General features: G+C 42.7%; 1 protein-coding gene across 1 annotated transcript in view; it reads left to right on the forward strand.

Annotated features, from left to right (window-relative positions):
- arl10 (ADP-ribosylation factor-like 10) overlaps positions 1 to 22,184 on the forward strand; it is a 33,428-nt gene continuing 11,244 nt past the window's right edge. Inside the window, exons 1-3 of the mRNA XM_085289882.1 lie at positions 1 to 282; positions 10,112 to 10,295; positions 18,818 to 18,993. Coding sequence (XP_085146008.1) covers positions 145 to 282; positions 10,112 to 10,295; positions 18,818 to 18,993 — 498 coding nt within the window. The 5' untranslated portion in view covers positions 1 to 144. The remainder of the gene's footprint in view (positions 283 to 10,111; positions 10,296 to 18,817; positions 18,994 to 22,184) is intronic.

A 22,184-nucleotide genomic window follows, 5' to 3' on the forward strand; every position in this document is an offset into this window, starting at 1 on the left:
TCACATGTAGCGCGCACAGCCGCAGCACGAGCGCGGAGCCGCGAGGAACGAGGAAGTCAGTCGAGCCGTCGGCGTCCAGGAACAAGCAGCAGCGGTGTGTCCGGCTCCCGTTCCCGGCTCCCTCCGCCACCTCACCCGCCACCTATGGTTCTCCTCCGGCACATCTCCATCGCCCTGACCGCCGCCGTGGCTGCCCTCGGCTCCGCGCTCTTCATCGCGCTGAACTACTTCTACAAGAGGCGGTTATGGTCCCCGCAGGCGGAGTACTGCACCATCAAAGAGGTGGGAGGGCAGGTTATTCACTCAACACTCAGAGTTTGGTAATTTTAGACGTTTAATCGATTTAATTTAAATTAAATTTAAATTGAGCTGAACTGTTTAACTTGGTGAGGAGCGCGTTCAGGGACCTCTGACTGAGGCGAGGAGACGCTACAGAGTCATTAGAGCTGCTGGAGATGTGCTGATGCTTGGTGGAGATGTGCCGGTGGCATTATGAGAAAACAGAAAGATGTGATGAAGAAGAAGAAAAGAAGGAGGTGGTGCTGATAATGAAGCCGTTACTGATAATTAATGATGATGATGATGATGATGATGAAGGTGGGAGAATGTAGTGAGCATGATTTGAAGACTTTGATGTATTGCACTTTATTTTATATTAACAGGACAGCATTATGTAACGTGACAGCTCCAGAGGTGTATTGATCGCCCCCTGGTGGGTGGTTGAACTGTAGGTCAAAAGCCCCGCCCCCTCCACATTAGTAACCATGGACACCAGTGATATTTAAGACATGGGCATCACCCACCCTTGACTGAAGGAAGCTGTTCTACTTCCTGTTAATCCCACTGTACAGAAATCGGGTGCAGTTATGACAGAGCTTCAGCAGGGGGCACTCGTGAGCTTCTCCTCATTAATTATAACATTACGGTAGCTACAGCGATATTTTATCTGTGGTGTTTTAATGTATTAGTAAATGAGACAAACCATCCAAAGATGGTGTTTACGTCTTAAAGTGGGTGTCTATGGGACCTCAAGTGGCCATTTGAGGAACTGCAGGTTCGGAAACTTCCATGCTAGCTTAATTTTTTTAGATGTCAAATAGAAAAGCACGCTGAATTAATTTCTTCTCAGACACGTTTGTTTTCTGATCAGCTTTTTTAACGTCCTCATGACCGACGGCTTCTCCAGAAAGAAGCAAAGATTAAGCGATTACATTTGCTGATTGTGTTCTCAGTTTACAGAGTTCTGTTTTACTCAAATCAGAGAAAAAGGCCACCCCAGTGTCTTAAAGACAAAAAACCCCTGAAGTACTCACAGCTTTTCGTGGGTAAATGACTGACTTAATAATTAAAACACTTGCAGATTGTTTCAGCTTTAATTGCTGCTGCTGAAAAGAGAAAAAAGTGGGAAATCATGTTCAAGGTGATGCTGAAGTAGCGAGCTTCCTTGTGGGAATATGATTGTTTATCTCAGCTTCCTGCAGAGAGACAGAAAAACAGAAATGAGGCGGGCAGCGAGCGGACGGTCTTAATGAATGAGTCTTCACAGCTGCAGCCTGAATCTCTTAATAAAATCTATTTGCATGTTTCTAATCTTGTTTCCTCGATTCAATCAGCAGCAGCCTGTAATGGGCTTAGCCTGGTTTATCTGGCTCAGCCCGTCTTCGGGGGATAGTGCCGGCGTCTGCCGGCGGCTCGCCACAGAGGAGATGTAAATGTTTCAGTCTGGGGATTCGTTCCAATCACGTCTTGGGAAAGCAGGGGGGGGGGGACTAACAGCGTGTTTTTGACTCCAAGGAGTCAAAGCAGGTGGGAGGGCAGGACACGCTCATTTACAGAGCGACAAACACCCACAGGAGCACTTCGTTTTACTCTTTCTTTCGCTATTTTGTTAGGTAGACGATGGTTTCCGAGGCCTTTATCTTTATATTAATCCCACTTTTTCATATCGTCTGTGACTCCGCGGCCTCGTCTCTACAGGCACTTTCGTTGTTGTTAAATGTTGCTGTTGTTCCTCTGAGATTTGCTCTGTGTTGACATTATTAATCGTTTGTGCAGTTCTGCCACATTCGAGAGGTGTTCAGGTACCCGTGACTGCGATGGTCTCCAGACTCCACAGAAATGTCCAGCAGTGAAAATGTGACAAATTTATAAGAATCTAATCTGTTGTGCACGTACAAGACATGTGTTGTCCTTTTGTTGTTAGTTAGCACAACTTTAACTAAACCTAACCAGGGTTGTATTGCCTAAACCTAACCGAGTAGTTTCACAACACAAGCCTAACAGAATAAGTTTCTTTCCTTAAATGTAACATAATAGCAGTTTTCATTATAGGTTCACTACTTAAACATAATTAGTTTCATTATTTAAACCTAACCAACTAGTTTTACTACCTAAACCTAACAGAATTATTTTCTTTACCTTAATGTAACATAAGAGTAGTTTTAATTGTCTAAACTTAAACGTGTAGTTTTAATTAGTTACCTAAAACTATCCAGGGATTTATTGCCCAAACCTAAGTTTTCATTTGTAGTTTCCAAACCATACTGAGTAGTTTTATTCTCAAAGTAAAGCATGTCATTTTAGTGTGTAATGCGAGATTAAGGGTAAAAATAATAATACTTGTTGGCCTTGAACGTGAATAATGGGTCCAACAGCCTCCAATTGTGGACGGTATCACCCTTTAAACCAGGAAAACCTCAGTTATGGGAACACGGTCACAAGTATCTCAATGTGGTGCGATTCATGTTAGCGTGAGTTAATGCGTAAGGTTTAATCAGAATCAGAATCAGAATACTTTATTGATCCCTGGGGGAAATTATTTTTTGTTACAGTGCTCCATTATAAACAAACATTAAGACAAGACAGACAATATGCTAACTAAGAATAGTACAATAGTATTAGTATTTCATACATCGACAGGCGTGTGTGCTCACTCTCTGCTTTGTGTCAGGGTGCAGTGGTACGGGAGTTTCATCTAGTCTTAAAATATCGCAGCATCATAAGTAGGGCTGCCACAAACGATTATTTTGATAGTCGACTAGTCACCGATTATTTTTGCGATTAGTCGACTAATCAGATCATCATCCATTGGACGTAAAACTACAGCTTATTGCACCAGCAGCATCTGCTCTTATATAACTATCATTAGCTTACAGCTTTAAGTGTTTAAGGTCTGTGCTAACTAAAAATAAAGACAAGATGATAGTTTATTAAATTTTAATGAAATTTGCAGATTGTTTCGGTGAAGTTTAATAAACTCCTTGCTATCTAAAATATAACAGGACACCGGAGTAAATTCTGGAGCATCTCACACTTCTGATAATCAGCTGTCTGCTTGACGTTTATTCAGCTGTGCAAAAACTATAACTTTAATCTCAGCCAAACTGATTTACTCAGGAACAAATAAAATACTAAAAAAAAAGCCAAACAACAACATTTTTAAGTTATCTAAGTGACTCATATATATTTAACCTGAGTAGCGAAAGACGGCGGTGGGTTTGAAAACGATTTGCCGGGAGTCCGGTGTTCTCACGGCTCTAGTTAGCCTTGCCCCCGGCTCGCTAACGCGCTAGTGGGTAACAGACGTCTCCGAAAACGTCGGAGCGCTTTTGAAAATATGTGGTGTCCTGATAAACTGAGCAGATATTTGAGGTTTACACAGCTACATTCTCGCCTGAAAATATGTTAAACGTTTATTTTGTGACCCAGAAAGAATAATAAGAGTAACATTAAAACTAACTAGCTGCCGCCATTGTTGGAAACTGTGCTGGGCCGCGCTATGAATTCTGGGACACAGCTGCTTCTTCTTCTTCTTCTTCTTCTTCGGGGTTTAACGGCAGCTGACATCCTTGTACATGCAATGCTGCCATCTTCTGTTTCAGTCCGTTATTACACTCTTAAATCCTGCTACTTATTCCTGCGTCTTTTGGGATCTTACAAAGCTTCAAACGACGCGTCGACTATTAAATCAGTCGTCGACGATTTTGATAGTCGACGTAATCTTGACTAGTCGACAAATCGTGGCAGCCCTAATCATAAGTCAGAGGTGTCAAATTCAGGTTCAGCGAGGGCCAAGCTGGGAAATGAGATCCTCACCGCGGCCCAGATAAAAGGTCTACAGGCACGATTTCACTGCAAATGTAACGTCTCAACGGCGTTTTCATACAGCTTGGTGAGGATGAAGCCCGCAGCCAGTCCACATCGAGTATTTTAGCCTGTGTGACATTTAGTCCAGGAATATAATATATTCTCACTGCAGTTCCAGAGGAGGGCTGCAGACAGTCAGCTCCCAGCAGTCTGTTTCACAGACCTTTATCCGACAGCCTCTGCTCGTTTGTGGCCTTTAATAAAACCAGAAATGTCCTGAGGTAAATGCAAAGTTTTCGATCTTGACTTTTGTCCTTGAACGTACTTCCACAGGTCTCACAGAGCCCGTGTCAGGAAGTGAGCCTGTACTATAAGATAAATACAAGTAAAGCTCGGCCTTACAGCTCCATCACTGAAACGGGGCTGATTACACATGTTGTGGCGTAGCTGCGTTCTTCTCTCTGAAACCTCCGTTCACCGCTGGTGACCCCACATCGTCGTTGCTGTGTAGCTTCAAACATCACCGTGAAGACTGTGTGGTTTGAGAACGGGAATTCTCTCACGGTAATGGGTATAAGCTCAGTGACGACGCAAGATGCTCCGCCTTCCTTCTCGGCTGAAATCATCTCTCTCCCAGTTTGTTGCTTTTTGGCTCGAAGATGCTGTGAATCGGGTCACAGGCTTTCACCATGAAGCTGCAGTTTTTTTAGGAAGTACATGTCAAAGAGGTTAAAACCAAAACCAGCTCTCACTGACTTTATTAACACGTCAGTCAGGAAGTACTCAGCGAATCACAGGCTGGCTCTCTAACCAAAACTTCTGTTATCTTTGGACTCTCGACTTCTGGGCGTTGATAAAGCTGCTGTTGATCAGATAGTGTCCGCAGAGAGCCTTCCTGTCACTTCCTGTTATTCCAGGCGAAGCTCAGACTTGAGTTTGACTTCCATTTCCTGGGAAGGAGGAAGCATTTTTAACCCTCAGTCGATGCTTGATGGTACTCGATCGTGTCTTTTTGCCGCAAGTTGAAGCTTGTTATTCGTAGTCTGGCTGCAGTGAAATCACTGAAGTAGATGCGAGAGAGAGAGGAAGTCACATGTAATCACAGGAGAAGTCGTGGAACACGAGCGGCCGACGGCATGTGGCGTCGTTAGAGGATGATAGCTCCTTTTGCCTCCTCTCTGAGTAAACCGCAGCTGTACACTTGCTATTCAGAGCTGCAGGCGAGCTGGCTTTACCGCTCCCTCGGCTGGAAGCTGCTGCGTTGCTGAGCGTCTGCTTGGGTGGAGTGTCCTTGAGAGAGACGTTAAACCTCTGTCAGATCCAGCAGCGCTGATCTGCAGCCGAGCCGGGACTCTTTAACCTCCCCGCGGGGCAGCAAAGCAAAAGAAATCGATTCAGTATCACCAGTTTTTATGAGAAATGTCTAAGATAAGATAAGATAAGATAGAACTTTATTAATCCCTCGGGTGGGTTCCTCTGGGAAATTCGACTTCCAAAAAGCACAGCAACGACCGAAGTTACAGTTACAGAATTGTTATATATATATATATATATATACACACACACACACACACACACACACACACACACACACACACACACACACACACATATAAATACAGAGACAAATATAAATAAAATATACGAAGGGGATAAATAGAATAAACAGGAATAAAAAATAAAAATACAAGTGAATTGCACATTTCAAGTATTGAGTCTATTGCACTGTTGACTATTTACAAAAAGTATTGTACAGTGAGGTGAAGAGGCACTACAGCTTAGTTGTTCCCCCCTCCTTTGTCCTCCTGTTTCCCCTCCCTCTCCCCTCCAGAGAGGAGTTAAACAGTCTGATGGCGTGTGGGACAAAGGAGTTTTTAAGTCTGTTAGTTCTTGTCTTGGGGAGAAGCAACCTGTCACTGAACAGACTCTTCTGGTTGTTTATGGCCGTGTGCAGAGGATGCCCAGCATTGTTCATAATGTCCATCAGTTTCTTTAATGTCCTTTTCTCTGCCACTGTCACTGTCTGAAGCAACAAGAAAAAGTTTAAAGAGAAAGTTACAGAGGGAACAGGAGACGATTGAATTGCTGGTTTCACTTAAAGTCATTTTAGATCATTTGAATACGCCTGCAGTCCAGGTAGGAGCCAATCAGACGATGGAGATGGATGCACGGCGCGCCCTGTTAGGAGCAGCGGTGGCTCTGCAGCCTCAGCAGCTACAGTGAGGCTTCTGCGCTGTCAGGGTTTGAGGTTGATCTCCCAGTGGGCCAACTCAGCCAGAAAAACACGGAGGCGAGCTTCAGAGCTGTCAGAGCGGCCTTGTTTATCTGCTGCTGCATTTATCCGGCAGCACCAGGCGGCGATTACAGCCAGAAAGACGTCAGAAGAAACGCAATCCATCATCAAAATATCCCAGACTCTTCATCTGGCCTGTTTCTGCAGTGCTTGCTGGGTAATTATGAGGTGGTTTCATCTGTTAGGGAATCAAATTAACTGATTCTGAAGGAGTAATTTTAGCGCTTGATGATCCATCAGCAAAGTGGTATTTTTAATAGGAAGCTGACACATCTGCACTCTAAAAGGGCTGATATGAATTGGTAATTAACCTCTACAGAGCTGCGGCTGCACATCAGCACACGGCATGAATAAAGACCAACCTTGTGTGACTTTTAAAAAGGAGATGACTGACGTGTGAGGGATCTCAGAGGGGCCGTGACGTCCCCGAGCCTCTCAGGCGCTTTCAGAGCGCGTCGACGTTTGAAGCCTTCTCTGAGACTCGCGTTTCTTTATTCCTGCACACGCAGAAGGCTCGCTGAGACAAATCTGCCCTGAAATAAAAGTAATAAAAGGATGCCTGCTCTTTCATTAAAGTATAATATCACGAGCGGTGCCCCTTGAGGTTTGCAGAAGCTGATTCATATTCCTGCACATTATGAGGAGTCTTCAGTGCCAAATTCCCAAAAGTCTAATGCATTCAGTTTGATTTGAAGAGGCGACCCGGTGTGAAAAAACACAAACATCAAGTTAAAATACCTGCTTCTAGCTGAAAGGCAGAAGAGTCGGGTATTCGGTTTGATCCAACCAGAGCTGTGCGAACATCCTTTCATTACTAGGTAATCTGTTTTTGCAGTTTGGCTTTGTCCTTTATTAGGTCCCTGCAGCCAAGGTGAGGTTCTTGAAATGTCCAGAATGGTGAATTTAAAAAATGTGACAATAAGACAAACACGTGTCTGGGCTGTGTCATATTACAGGTGGCCCTGAAAAACATGCTCACCAGCTATTTTTGGACTCTTGACTTTCAGTATCTCAGTGTCTGTTAATCAATTCTAAACTCAAAGACTCACTCCGAGCAGAGAGCCTTTTCTGCTGTACTGAAACTGGCAGCAATTTAGCGAATAGAGCTGAATTATTTCCACCTGTTTCTAGGAGGCAAAAAGCCGGCGTTGTTACCCATATGGAAAAGATATTTATAAATCTTATAAAGTTTTTATCTGTCTTGTGTGAAACTTGTATGAAAATCATACAAGAGTGAAAACACATATAAGATCCCTTGAAAAATTATATAATGAAACTTGTATGTTTTGTATACATACTAAAAAAAAATATGAAAGTAATGAGAAAGTGGCCACTTTCATGAGTAAATCATAGAAGTTTTTACTATTTCTTTTCCATATGGGTAGTTTAAACTTAAATTCTAGTGCGTGTGAAATAAGATGCAAACCAATTGACCCAAACAGTAAACAGATGTTAGAAGTTAAAGCTCGACAGAAACATCCTTCCTTGTTGAAAAGCAGCTCGTCGCGGTGTTTGAAGGTAGAGCCAGACCAGTTTATCCGTTCAGCTGTTTGTATGTATCTGCATTTGTAACGGCCGGTACATGATTACACTCTGTCGTAGGCTCGGACAGCTGGAATACTTATTGTTAAACTTCTTTAAGTCTGATTGAAGTCTGTTGCCTGGGACACATGCATCGCCTGTAGTAAATACAGGCGGACAGATGGACATCCTCACAGCACTCACTCACTGTCTGACGACAAAATTAACGTCACTGGGACCCAGTGTTGGTCAAGTTACTTGAAAAAAGTAATCAGTAACTAATTACTGATTACTTCCCCAAAAAAGTAATCCCGTTACTTTACTGATTACTTATTTTCAAAAGTAATTAATTACTTAGTTACTTAGTTACTTTTTAAAAACACGATTTACAACCTGAAGAGGTGATAAAGTGATAGATCTTTCAGCCCAATTCTACTTTTTCTACATAATCCATCATACAAAATGTAATCAAATGGAAAAGTCTCTTTTTAAAACTTGTTTTATTAGTTTTAATCTTTTAACTTTATGCATCAAGCAAAAATTTAACTATATGCAACATTCTCTGACTGGAAGAAATTAGTTTAACATTTAAACCTATTTTCTGCACATAAAATAAAATATTTTTTGTGTTTACACTCAGTCTTTCAAATAGATGCAAGTAAAACACAGCAGAAAATAAATAAAGTCAAAGACTCAGCGGTCCTGTTGCTCTATTTTCACCTGTAAAGCAGGACTGGGGGTAGGCGGAGGTTTACCCTGGTGCAGGTGTGCCGCGGTCAGTGGAAGAATCCGCGAGTTTCTCTGAGTTTCCCATCACGTCGTAGCTACTCGGTGCTTGCTCGGAAGTTTAGGGGTTTTTTCACTGTAAAAAGAAATTTTCTTCCCACGCACAGCGGACGCTAATGTTTTTGTCACTTTTTATGGAATCAAACTCAAAGTAAGGTCAGTACTTCCACGCTTTAAACGCTGCACGCTCATACTCTCTCCGCACTCGATATATGATCCACTGTTGATCTGCACACAGCTGTTGTCAAGAACGTTGCACTCGCTTACGTCACTGTCATGAGACACTCTCGCAAAAAAAAAATCACGGTTTTAGTAACGCAGTAACGCAGCGTTCCTACGGGAAAGTAACGGTAATCTAATTACCGTTTTTGCAATAGTAATCCCTTACTTTACTCGTTACTTGAAAAAAGTAATGCCCATCTCTGCTGGGACCTGAGCAGACTTGACCTGGCTTATAGGAGAGACCGGAGAAACACCCTTCAACCATGTTCTGAGTGTTGACTTTGCAGAGATTTTCCACTAGAACAACTGATGTTCACTCCTGGAGGTGATATTTTGTTGTAATGTTCTCCTTGTTGAAATCTCCCAATTCTTTGAATCTTTGGGCTGAAGGAAGGACAATACTCAGTGTATAAATGCTCAATCAACAATCATTTATTTCCATACAATTCAACAGTCAGAGCATTACAACGTCCGGACGGGAGAGATGCCTGCAGAGGTTCGACAGCATGTCTCAAAATGGTGATGGGTTGCTCAGCTTTTTATAGTCTCTAGTGGCCCCCAGCTAGTCGTAAAAGCCAAAACATCACATTTTTTCTCTGTTACAGCGCCTAAGTTATGACCTCGGCAGTTGTTTCTCTGCTTTCTGTAAGGTGGGGGTGTGGAATGTGGTCTATCTATCTCCCCTGTCTTTAGACACAGAGTCTCCTGCTTACAACCTTCTCTTCATGATTCAACAATTAAGCATGTCAAGAAAACAGTGTAACACATTCCCAGCAGATCAAGGATACAGAGTGATGCACATTTATCTAATGAACTAATATGTGAATATGTTCTGTTAACTCAAAAGTATAATGAGAACTAAACTACATACAGCTCACACACTCTATATTAAAGGGTATAATGTGATCTACAGCAGTATTCTAATTCAACTACTTTGATTACATATATAAGGTAACATATAATAACAGAATAATCTAATATCCTTGATGTGCGAAGCCCTCCAACCTGGCCCATCACTGTGCATATATTTCCTGTATTTTGATGAACTGCTTGTGGTTTGGTAAGCTCAAAGTGCAACACAAATATTCGAAACCAAAGGCTTCACCCTCACTCTGTGTTGAATAAGTGATGTGTTTAATCTTTGCCTCAACTCAACATTTCCATGCGTTTGCAAACATTAACAGCTCTGCGGTCTGCCTGCAGGAGGAAGAGGAGCGTGGGAAGCGCCAGGTCCTGGTACTCGGTCTGGACGGGGCCGGGAAGAGCAGCATGCTACAGGGTTTGACCCCCGGGGATTCAGGGGCTAAGAGAGGCCGGTGCCGGCCCACCCGCGGCTTCAACTTTATGAGTCTCAACGCCCCCGCCTGTCAGCTCGACTTCCTGGAGAGTAAGGCTCCTTTTATCCGTCCTAATCAAACACTGCTCTGTGTGGAGTCTAGCGAGCATTGATGTTTTATCAAACAGCATGAAATGGAGAAATGGAAAGAGCACAACTGTTCAGTTCAGTTGGCCATTTGTTTCATAAAACTGCCTCGAATCAAACAGCTCTGCAGACATGCCGGAGACGCACTGTGGAAAACCGGATTCATAAAATTAGCATGAAGTTGTGAGAGCTCAGACTTGGTGAATGAAATTTGCTGATTTTTTTTAAACATTAGCAAGTTATGGAGATGAGTGAGTGTGTGCTAATGTTAGCACATCTCTGCCACTTTAAAGTATTTAGCTCGTTAGCTTGTTGACATTTGTTAAGCTAGACCCTTTACTACCCTTTACCACTGTTAGCGTCAGTTAGCACAGGATGATGCTAACACTAATTAAACATACAGATTAGCATCTTAGATTACAGTCACACAGGCCTAGAGACCAGTTGACAACCATGTGGTAACCACCAGTTGATTGAAATTATATTCACTGTCCAGTTGTGTGAAATCGACCCATAAAGCACAGGCCCAGAGACTGGTCATGCAGAGGGTGCTGCACCAAATTCCTCATTGTCATTGCTTTGGTTGCTAGCATGCTGGGTAATGTTGGATTCCCTACTCATAGTTGGCTTGATGAAGTACAAACAACCAAAGGCTTTTAGCTTGTTAACATTAGAATATTTCCAAGCTTGCAACAAGATGTTCTCAAAAAATAACAAGTGGTGTAAAAGAAATTTAAAACAGAAAAATATGTTCATACAGTTTTGTTTGGTCCAGAAAGTATGAAAACGTGAAGCTGGTAATGTCCATAATTGATCTGCTCTAGGTGCTGGGAAGTAACTCCATTGGCTTTATGTTTGAGTTGAACTTGAAGGGAGACTTGATCCACAACTTCAGTTGTTTTTCTTCCCTGAAAGCTCACATCATCCATCACTGCCAACACAAAGGCAATCACAAGGCAATCTCTGGCAATGGCTCTTGTTATATTGTTATTTGTTCAGCGACTGAAACGTTCAGTATCAAGGTATCACGAAAGTTGACTGTGACAAAGAAGCCTGGAAAGTGTATTTCTGTTTAATTTCACACTATGGTGGTAAAGTGAGATTGCATTACGTTTGCTGGCAGGATCAATAAATCCATCACATTAGTGCTCCACAGCACTAATAATAACCTGAATGACTTCGCTTTGCATTCAGCCAACATGCGTGGTCAGCCGTGATTGGCCGATGTATTTAGAGGAATGTGTCACGCTCACTGATCTGAACACTGCTATCGGTGGGCGCCACTAATCTTTTTCTCATCCGCGAAAGTAAGAAGAGCTCACGCCGCCACCCACACAGCACAATACTTCAGCGGGTCTGTGCATTAAATGTCTCAAGTGTCTTTGTGTCGGTGACGTTGACTCAGAGGCATGCTGACAGGTGAGACGCAGTACGATGCACGGATCTCTTTATGGAGTCCTCGGGGGAATTATAAATAAAAGAACTAACATCAGATCAGATGGAGAAGTAGTTTTAGGCTTTGAGCTGATGATGAGATTTGGTTTTGTGTAAAAGGGAAGTGAAACTGTCAGTGGTGAGGCCCTAAATCCTCAGCTTTTTCCTTCAGCATGGCATGTCCACTTTACAAGCTTTGATAAACAAATTGTGTTGCCATGTGCTGGAATTTAATCACTTAAAAAATAGTGTCCGATCAGAGGTAACAAAGGCAAAGAAGCAAAGGAACGAAGAAACGGAGAAGACGAGGCAGGCGGAAAATATGAGAGAGCAGACGAAGAAATGAAGTAAAAGCACAGGAAATGAGATTATCCAAAACAAACAGGGATGATAAAGGCAAGAAGAAGACAGAGGAAGGCGAAGGCATGGAAACTCTGGGGAGACTGAAAGAAGAATAAAATCAAAACAAACATCACAAAAACCCGAGACCGCGATACAGATACAGCGGTCTGTGATACACGTATAACAGATATAACTCTAACTCTACAGAAATCCTTCAACCAGTCTGATGTCAAAAAAAGAGACAAAGCTGCATGACCTTTAATGGCACCAGAAAATATCCAAGATTTTTTCTTATTCTCATATAAAAACAGGTTTTAAAAGTTCGGTCTTCGTAAGCCGGGGTTCCACTGTATTGATAAAAATCACAGAGTAACACTGATATGAAACTATTAGGATACACTGCCTATGACATCAGTCATTGACACGACACTGTTACAGCAGTCAAACGGATCCGGGCTTATCCCAACCAAAAGCCCTGGATGACCCGGGAGGTCAGGCAGCTGCTGAAGGAGAGGAACATTGCGTTCAGGTCTGGCAACAGGGATTACTACACCACAGCCCGATCCAACCTGAAGAGAGGCATCAGAGAGGCAAAGGGGGACTATAGGAGGAGGATCGAGGACCATTTGAAGAGTAATACCAGCCGGCAGGTGTGGCAAGGCATCCAGCACCTAACCAACTATAAGATCAATCTCGGAGCTGCGGACGGTGACCTGGAGCTGGCAGAGGAGCTGAATATCTTCTTTGCCCGCTTTGAGACCAGGGTACCGGAGGTATTGGAGCCACAGCAGCAACACGCCACCCATAGCAGCACCACCCTCACCCTGGAAGAGCACGAGGTGAGGCGCATGCTGCAGGCTGTTAACCCGAGGAAGGCGGCGGGTCCTGATGGTGTGCCAGGTCGAATATTGAGGGATTGTGCAGGACAGCTGGCTGGGATCTTCACCAGGATTTTCAACAAATCCCTCGCACAGGCGACTGTCCCACTCTGCCTGAAGTCCTCCACCATAGTCCCCTTGCCTAAGAAGCCCCACATCACCGGCCTGAATGACTACAGACCGGTGGCACTCACCCCAGTGGTAATGAAATGCTTTGAGAAGCTGGTCCGCAGACACATCACAGCAGCCCTGCCCCACAGCCTGGATCCACACCAGTTTGCCTACAGAGCAAACCGATCCACGGAAGACGCTGTAGCCACAGCACTCCATGCTGCATTAACTCACCTGGAAGAGCATGGTAGCTATGTGCGGATGCTCTTCGTGGATTACTGCTCAGCTTTTAACACCATCCTTCCACACAAACTGGTGGCCAAGCTACAAGACCTGGGGCTTCCAGACAGCACCTGCATGTGGATCAATAGCTTCCTCTCGGGCCGTAGACAGAGAGTCAGAGTTGGCCATCATACATCCTCAGCCCTGAGTCTCAGCACTGGCTCACCCCAGGGCTGTGTGCTCAGTCCACTGCTCTACTCTCTCTACACACACGACTGCACTCCTCGCCACCACAGCAACATCTTTGTGAAATTTGCAGATGACACCACAGTGGTGGGGCTCATTTCCAAGGGAGACGAGTCTACGTACAGAGACGAGGTGGAGCAGCTGACGTCATGGTGTAAGGCCAATAACCTCCTCCTCAACACTTCAAAAACCAAAGAACTCATAATAGACTTCAGAAGGAAAAAGGCAGAGATCCAACCACTATTCATAAATGGGGACTGTGTAGAAAGGGTGGCAAGCTTCCGCTTCCTGGGAGTCAATATAGAGGAGAACCTTTCCTGGAGTGTGAACACCTCCGAGCTGCTGAAAAAGGCCCAACAGAGACTGTACTTCCTGAGAATTCTCAGGAGGAATAACATCACACAGAGACTGCTGGTGTCCTTCTACAGAGCCACCATTGAGAGTGTTCTAACTTACTGCATATGCATCTGGTACACTAGCTGCACAGGGGCTCAGAGGAAAGCACTCCAAGGGATCATTAACACCGCCCAAAAGATCACTGGCTGCCCTCTCCCCACACTGGAAGTTCTACACAACGCCCACTGTTTTAAAAAGGCCCAAAACATCATAAAAGACACCTCACATCCTGGCCACTCCCTGTTCGAACTGTTGCCCTCAGGCAGACGGTCATAACGTAGTCGTCATACCGACGGGGACTTTCAGCACCTGTATGGTTTGATGAAAATATTGATGGGTTTTTGTAATGGTACAAAGAGTTTAACGAGCATCACCGCACTGTCAGTATGGTTTTTTTATTCTTAGCTTTGAGCAGCTGTTTGTGAGTCAACATTTGTCCGACAATGTCATTAGAAATGCTAAAAAACCAACTTACCAACTAAATGTGTCAGAGGTCCAGTTAAATTGAATTAGTTCATGACTGGTGGCCGTTAGGACTGTGTTATTAATTTTATTCCAATTGCAATTACAACCTTACCTTCTATTAATTAAAAAAAAATAGATAATTAGGGTAATCCTCTTTTGTAATAGCTAATTTTTCCTCTGCACACATCCCTGTTCTTTACTTTTGCTGCCAGATGAATTCCCAAACTAGCCATGGCATGCTCAGTTCATTTCATATATATTTATTTACTAGGTTAAATAATAGTTAAAGTTTTTGGAAATCCATTTAATAAACTCACTATTTTTCTAATGTCTGTGAGTCATTATGTAGATTTTTGACATGAACGAGGAGCCGCAGTGACAGTCAAGGTGAATGTTTGATGGTATTCATGTTCAGACAGTAAATCGGTGCTCTGCTAATTTAAATCAAGCCTAGGTCCACTAATTAGTGTTTATTTTAAAATTTACGCTACCACAGTCTACTTACTGTCCCGTGGACGTGGTGCACGCCTGTGAGAGTGAAGACAGCGGTGCAACAACGGGTCAAAATCTGGATTCAAGTCAAAGTTTTGAGTTGAACTTTGGCTGCGTTAGCAGACATGAAACATGCCCACGTGCATCTGTGAGGCTTTAAAGAGGAAAACTTTAAAGACCTTTTGGAGAATAACAGGTTAAAAGGTTCTGTACTTAAACACCAAGTTTTGAACTGAGATATCATGTGACAAGGTATCAACACGACGAATCTGGGTGGGACAGTCGAACTTTGGCTGTAAAATCAGGTGTAAATTCCTCGTCGGCGCTGCTGCACAGAGGCCTGCAGCTGAAGCAGTTAGGTGGGTACAGACACACGCCCACATCATTCACACCCATGTGACTCAGTGTTGACTGCGCGCACACGTGTGGGAGGGTGTTTAATAAGGTGGCCTGTAGAGCAGCAGGACCAGCATCCCTTTGAGATCGCCGTGACAATAAAACACAAGCTGCTCACGCCGCCGAGCGCCGGGTCCGGCCTCCATACTGCATCGGGTAAACAGGTATTTATTGCTGCCACATCACATCAGCTTATAGTACAGCACTCCCCAGTTTCCTAGCAACATTTCCCATTAGGTCCAGCACTAATGAATTCTTGCTACTCTCTTGGATTCAGAGGCAGTTAGGACCTAAAGTCTTACTCGCCGCTGTGAGCAGTGATTCGTTTGGCCGTCGAGCACCGCTGGTTCCTGCAGCCAGAGGTCACTTCTGCTGCAGACTTTCCAAACCACTGAAGCTGGAAACTGATTTTCTAGCAAATGTGACCTGTGACTGTGTTTGGTACAAGCAGTGTTGGTACTGAAATGCTGTAGATGGCTGTTTTTATTCTTCTTACTTTGTACTTTACCTTATGAAGGGTTTTTATATTACAATTGGTCTCATTGCTCCAGGTTTAAATCACGCTGCAACAAATACAAGAATCTTGTACATCAGTAGATTTAAAAATGAGATGTGTCCCCGATTACTCTTATTACTCAGTTCCACTCAAAACAATGGAAATAAAAACAAATCAATACTGAGTTGTTTCCTCTGTGATCCCAGAAAGCAGGAAAACCAAATAAAAGGAAAACTTCATGCTCAGGTCGATGGATTACACAACGTAGCTGAGTATTCTGGTTGATTTATAGGTCTTATGGAAACAAATGGAAATCAATGACTGCCTGGGGAGTGCAGAAAAACAGCATTTTCTTACAAATGTAAAACAGATCTACAACTCTTAAGTTTTCTCATTGATTTACTGATGATATGTAAATTAATGGAAGTGAATGGCTGCTTATAACGGTTTAAAAATACAACCAAAGTCTAAAAGTGCACAGGATGCATTTAAGCATAGGAACATGTGAAATACATGTGAATGTGCGTTCATATGTAAAATCTATTAACGTTCTTAATAGATTTTTTAGATCACTAGTCATAAAAACAAGAAACACTCCCTCCCCCCCAGAAATATGTAAAGAAGAAGAAGAAGAAAAAGCAACCCCTAAATTGTTATTTATGAGTGAAAAAACTAACTGAATTCAGGATTTTATATTCAAGTTAGAGCCAGCAAATTATTCAAGCATAACATTCAACCACTAAAACAAAGTTTTCTGTTCAGGAAAGTAAAAAACTGTAATTTACATCTTGACCACAAAATAATGATGTCCTTAATTTTTTCTGCTGTTTTGTAAAACAGCAAATTTGAAAATTCAATAATTTTATTTCAGGATAAAGAATATTCAGATTAGAGAGTTTTCCCATACTGGTGTATTAACCGTTACTGTACTTTAAAATGACCAACACTGGTAATTAGCTGTGGGATTAAATCACATGGATGGAGTCCAGTGAGGTCTAAACGTTTCAGAGCACAGCTAAATGTTTTCCAAAGCACTGGACATTTGGAGCTACATTTCTAGGCAACGTTTGATGTTTGTTCATTTCTATAGTTTAGTATCAATTTACGTTTATTGATTTAGATAATAATAATGGATTGCATTGATATATGCATTGATATAGCGCTTTTCGAGAACCTCAAAGCGCTTTACAATTCATTCACACACTGGTGGAGGCAGCTACAGGTGTAGCCACAGCTGCCCTGGGGCAGACTGACAGAAGCGAGGCTGCCATATCGCACCATCGGCCCCTCTGGCCATCACCAGTAGGCGGTAGGTGAAGTGTCTCGCCCAAGGACACAACGGCCGAGACTGTCCGAGCCGGGGCTCGAACCGGCAACCTTTCGATTACAAGACGAACTGCCAACTCTTGAGCCACGATCGCCCCCAGATTGTACAGAAGTTAATGGAAGTCAGTGGTGGCCTAGTAAGAGTATTTTCACACCTGCACCTTTTAGGCCGTCCAAGTCAAACTCTGGTTCAGCCCAGTTTGGAGGACTCGATCTGGTTTGTTTATGAAGAGAATGTGATCCAACCTCAAACCGACCAAACTACCAGTTGTAAGATAGAAGTTAGAGCTGAAAGCCTTTGGGCTTGACTTGCAGTTCACTCTGTGTGCAAGGAAATCAAAGTGTGAGGAAAAGCTAAAGTTTATAGACTCATCAACTGAATCTGGTCAACGTAACTGAACTACAAGTGTTAAAATGGCCCAAAACTCCAAATTACGCCATTAAAAATGTTACACTTTGATGTTGCTCTATAACCAACCACTGACTTCCATTATTTACTGTGTAAAAATGTGAATGGATTAAACAGCCTAATCAAAATGAATCCTCACATTCCTCAATGTTTAAATCATGATGACTGAGCTGCTGCTGTTTCATGCAGCCAAACTAATCCAAGAAGCCTGCACACATTATAAATGAGATGTGTCCTCAATTATTTATAGTGTCTCTGGAAAAGAACACAAGGAAAGGAAAACAAATAAGAAAAAGTTTCAAGAAGGGGACAAAATATAAAGTTAAACCAAAACCACATCAATACTAATGTATTTCCCCCAAAACTAAGAATAAACTGAGCCTCTGGGCTGCAGGAAAACAAGAAAAACTGAATAAATTCCATGAAATAAAACCCAATTCAGACCCATTAAATGAAGAGAAATCGCTGCTGCACTGTCATATTTTACCCTGAGCCTCTTTAACATATCATGTCTGGAGGCAACAAGATGGAAAAAATGAATCAGACTAATTTGCCCAGGAGCGAACTGTGGATATAAATAATGCCTGAGTGCCGTCTCAGCCTGTTTCATCCCTCGGTGAAAATCAGATTGCATTCAGTCCGGTGCAGATGTGAAATTAATCTGTGGCCAATTTGTTTAAAGTGGGGATGCCAACAGCGCATCTAATTCTGCGTATCGATCTGTCCTTTTATTTAACCGAAAGCCTTCCTCCAGTGAAATGGCCTTGAGCATGGCGGTCAGTCGGGGTGTGTGGGGATACTGTGTTTCTTTGGCTGACAATTGTTTTGTCGTTGTTGTTGTTTTTTGGTTTTTTTGTATGAATCAATGGACAAACAGCCTCCTTTTCTCTGAACGCAGTGTTATGTGTGCTGGTACACACTTAAAAATAAACCCTTTTTATTTTGGGCAAACAGATCCCCTCTAGGGAGCGACAGTAAAACAATGTCTCGTCCTTGTTTGTTAATTATGAGAACTCCTGCTGAGGAGAATCGTGTATCGCTTCAGGAGCTGAATCCTCCACAGATACTGAAGCCTGCAGGCCGGGTGTTGCTCAACAACAACCAGTTTTTATTATGTGTTGTCCAGTAATTTCTAAAGACTAGCCAAGCTTGAAGATCACGTAGAGAAGTCCAAGTCCTGCCAACCGTCTGGTAGATGACTCGCGCACCTCAGGTGGAAAATGAGATCGCCGACGCAGTCAAAAATGTCTGCGGTGTGTTTTCTGTGCTGCAGTTGGTGGTGGTGAGGATCTGCGGCGCTACTGGTCAGATTACCTGAGACGGACTCACGTTCTGGTGTACGTGGTGGACTCGTCTGACAGAAGCCGCCTCCCTTTGGCTAAGGCTGAACTGCACCGCCTCCTGAGGGTGGAGCCCCAGCTGCCTGTGGTCGTCCTGGGAAACAAGCAGGTAAACCATAAAACAGACGTCTTTTTATGTTTTTATCATTTTAAGCAACCGTTGATTTCCATTAATGCTGTGTTGAATAAAAGATAGTAACTTATAAAGTTTTAGGGGACATGAAAAGTATGGTTTCAGACATTAAACCTCAAGTTTCAAACTATATTATGTCCTTAAAAACTAAAGCAAAGACCAGTATTTAATTCAGTTTTAATTACACAGCGCCAAATCACAACAACATTCACCTCAAAGCGCTTTATATTGTGAGGTAGACCCTACAGTAATGCATAAAGAGAAGAATCCAACAATCATGTGACCCCCTATGAGCAGCACTTTGGTGACGGTGGGAAGGAAAAACTCCCTTTTAACAGGAAGAAACCTCCAGCAGAACCAGGCTCGGGGAGGGGCGGGGCCATCTGGCCGGTTGGGGAGAGAGAAGGAAAACAGGATGCTGTGGAAGAGAGACAGAGATGATCTAATTTTTTTATGGATTATATGGAAATTAATGGAAATCAATAGCAACCCAGAAGAACAAAAAAATAATCAATCAAAAATCTGTGTAGCAGACATTTATAACCAGGATGGTGCTCAAGTTATTTGACAAACTTGTTATATACAGAATATGATGCCTTTTATTTCTTTTCTTTTTTATATGTAGACACATTTTTCACATAAGTATACAAAATGTAATTCAGTTTTCTAAGTCATTTATGGATTATATGGAAATGTATAGAGATCAATGTAAAAATACCCCAGAAGGCTACGTGCACACAGACACCAGTATTCTAGAAAACTCAGCTTTTTCTATGCCTTTACACCTTTCGTCCACATGTAAACGGCGGTTTGGGTCACTGAAAACTGATATTTTTAAAAACTCTGTTTTTGCGTCTACGTGTGGAAGAGGAAAAGACTTAGTCATGCAACGTCAAAGGTGTGCGCCGTTTTTGACATCACGCTGCGCGCCACGTTATTGTTTATGTCAGATGAATTTCTACAATGCCGAAAAGAGACAAAATACTGTTGCTGTTACAAACGCAGGTACAACCAAATCCTGACGCCAACGTCATCATCGGTTTTGAATAAATTTAATCTTTTTAAAATGTAATTAATGTATGCTGTGTGCATTTTGTCCATTCCTAAGTTGTGAGTCTACACCAGTCACATTTCAGAGCGCTGCGACACAAAATTAGATGCCTTTCCAGGAAAACTTAAGGTTTGGTGAGGGCACAAAACTCTGTTTACGCGTTCCCTCCCAGGCTTCTAGATTTCTGATTGGCCAACATTTCCACATGGTTAGGATGTGGCATGTTCTGAAGGATATAAAAAAAACAACAACAGCAATAGAATAATATTAAACACAAAGTGAACCGTCTTCCTTCATTAAATAGGTTCTTTTAGATGTTAAGGAGGAATTGACTTAACCAGGCTGGCGGAGAATGAAGACAACCGGACACCTGCAGCAGATGGGGAATCAGTGAACTTTTATTGAGGCAGAGACAACTTCTCAAATCAGCTCACATCAAGAGATTCCTAATATTTGCTGTGAGGATGGGTATATATTCTCTAAAACTTACAGGAGGGGGTTGTGAGGAAAGTGCTGCATTAGCAGAAAAACAACTCCATAAAAGGAAAGCGGCCTTGAGTGTTCTAGTCTCTTCGCTTGCAGATATCTTTCGCCTGCAGGATGAGGCGATCGCTTCTTATCGCTCTCAAGGCCAAAGTCGTGAGCACACATTTTTATTACACAGTTGCACAGTAACTTTAAAGCTGAACAATATTTAAAGCTGAATAATGTTTGATCAGATTATATTTTCTTCAAATCCCCCTTTTGACCCATCTTAAATGGGTCAACACACAAAAATAAGTAACATTCAAAGGAACACAGAGACGTGTCGAAGCCTGGCTCGAAAAACTCCTCGGGTCTTATCATTTGTCTTTATATGTATGAGGAGAAAAGAGTCCAGGCACCACCCTGCCCAGGGGTCGGCTGCAAGCAGTCTCGGTTCCCGATGAAAGCAGTAACAGCTGTCCTGCACAAAAGGATACAACGAGTCAGTGCAACCAGGGTAGTGACACAAAATTAACAGTTCCTGTAACTCAGCAATCAAAAAGCATAAGTAATGATAAAAATGTGGAGAGTGCAGAGTATACTATAATAATGAGAGATATAAACGTGAAAATGTGAAAGAATAAATCAACCGTAAAATAAACTCAGAACGGTAACTGCTAAGGACATTCAAAAGTGAATATGGTAAAACGTGAGGAAGGGGTGTGGAAAAAAACAATTTATATCCAGTGGTGGGAGTACACATTCGCTCAGGCTTAAGTCCGGAGACCCTGAGAACATCGCTTAACCCTCACAACCCGACCAGACACAGTTCAACCAGATATATCCTTCAAGAGGAAGTGGGTGAGGGAAACAATTAATAACAAGCCTAATACAAAACACCACAGAGAAACAACCATTCTAGAAGCATTTAAACAAGAGAAAGACGATAATGTTCGTCACCCTCACGATCAGGATTATGCCAATGGGAATGAGACCCAGGGCCAGGAAGCAAATAAAGACGCAACATCTTTGCCTGCCTGTCATTTCATGGGGAAAGAGCCAAGACATGTTTACTTAGCTTGGATGTCGTCTAATAGAGGATGATGGGGCAGAGAAAGGTGGTCCAGTTCCCCCCACCTCGCCAAGGGCGTGTTCTAGGAGTTAAAGAGCAACAACCTGCAATCTGTACCAAAAAATCTTCATAGTCCCACCGGAAAATCATAAGAGTAATAAACGATTCAGCTCAACAGACAAGTATCATGTTCAGGTTTCTCCAATCATTAAATCACTATTATTGCCACAATTTGCTTTATTCACCCTTTGGGCAATGTTATTCCAAGAGAGAGAGAGAGAGAGAGAGAGAGAGAGAGAGAGAGAGAGAGAGAGAGAGAGAGAGAGAGAGAGAGCGAGAGAGAGAGAGAGAGAGAGAGAGAGAGAGAGAGAGAGAGAGAGAGAGCCCCTAATGGCCAGTTAGTGGGCTCTAGGTCAAACTGTCCCCAAATTTGTTATTTGTTATTATTACTTGTTTTCATGTCACTTGTCTGTTTTCTACTGCACCCCTCTCACCAAAGCAAAGCAAACATTAGCAGCACATTGACCGTAGTCAGGCATCCTCATTCCATAGGTGCTATAAAACATTTCCTGTAAAAGA

Source organism: Mchenga conophoros, linkage group LG10, assembly GCF_057382185.1.
Source record: "Mchenga conophoros isolate Kocher_MC1m ecotype Shallow Benthic linkage group LG10, M_conophoros_male_GT1.1, whole genome shotgun sequence".
Classification (NCBI taxonomy): domain Eukaryota; kingdom Metazoa; phylum Chordata; class Actinopteri; order Cichliformes; family Cichlidae; genus Mchenga; species Mchenga conophoros.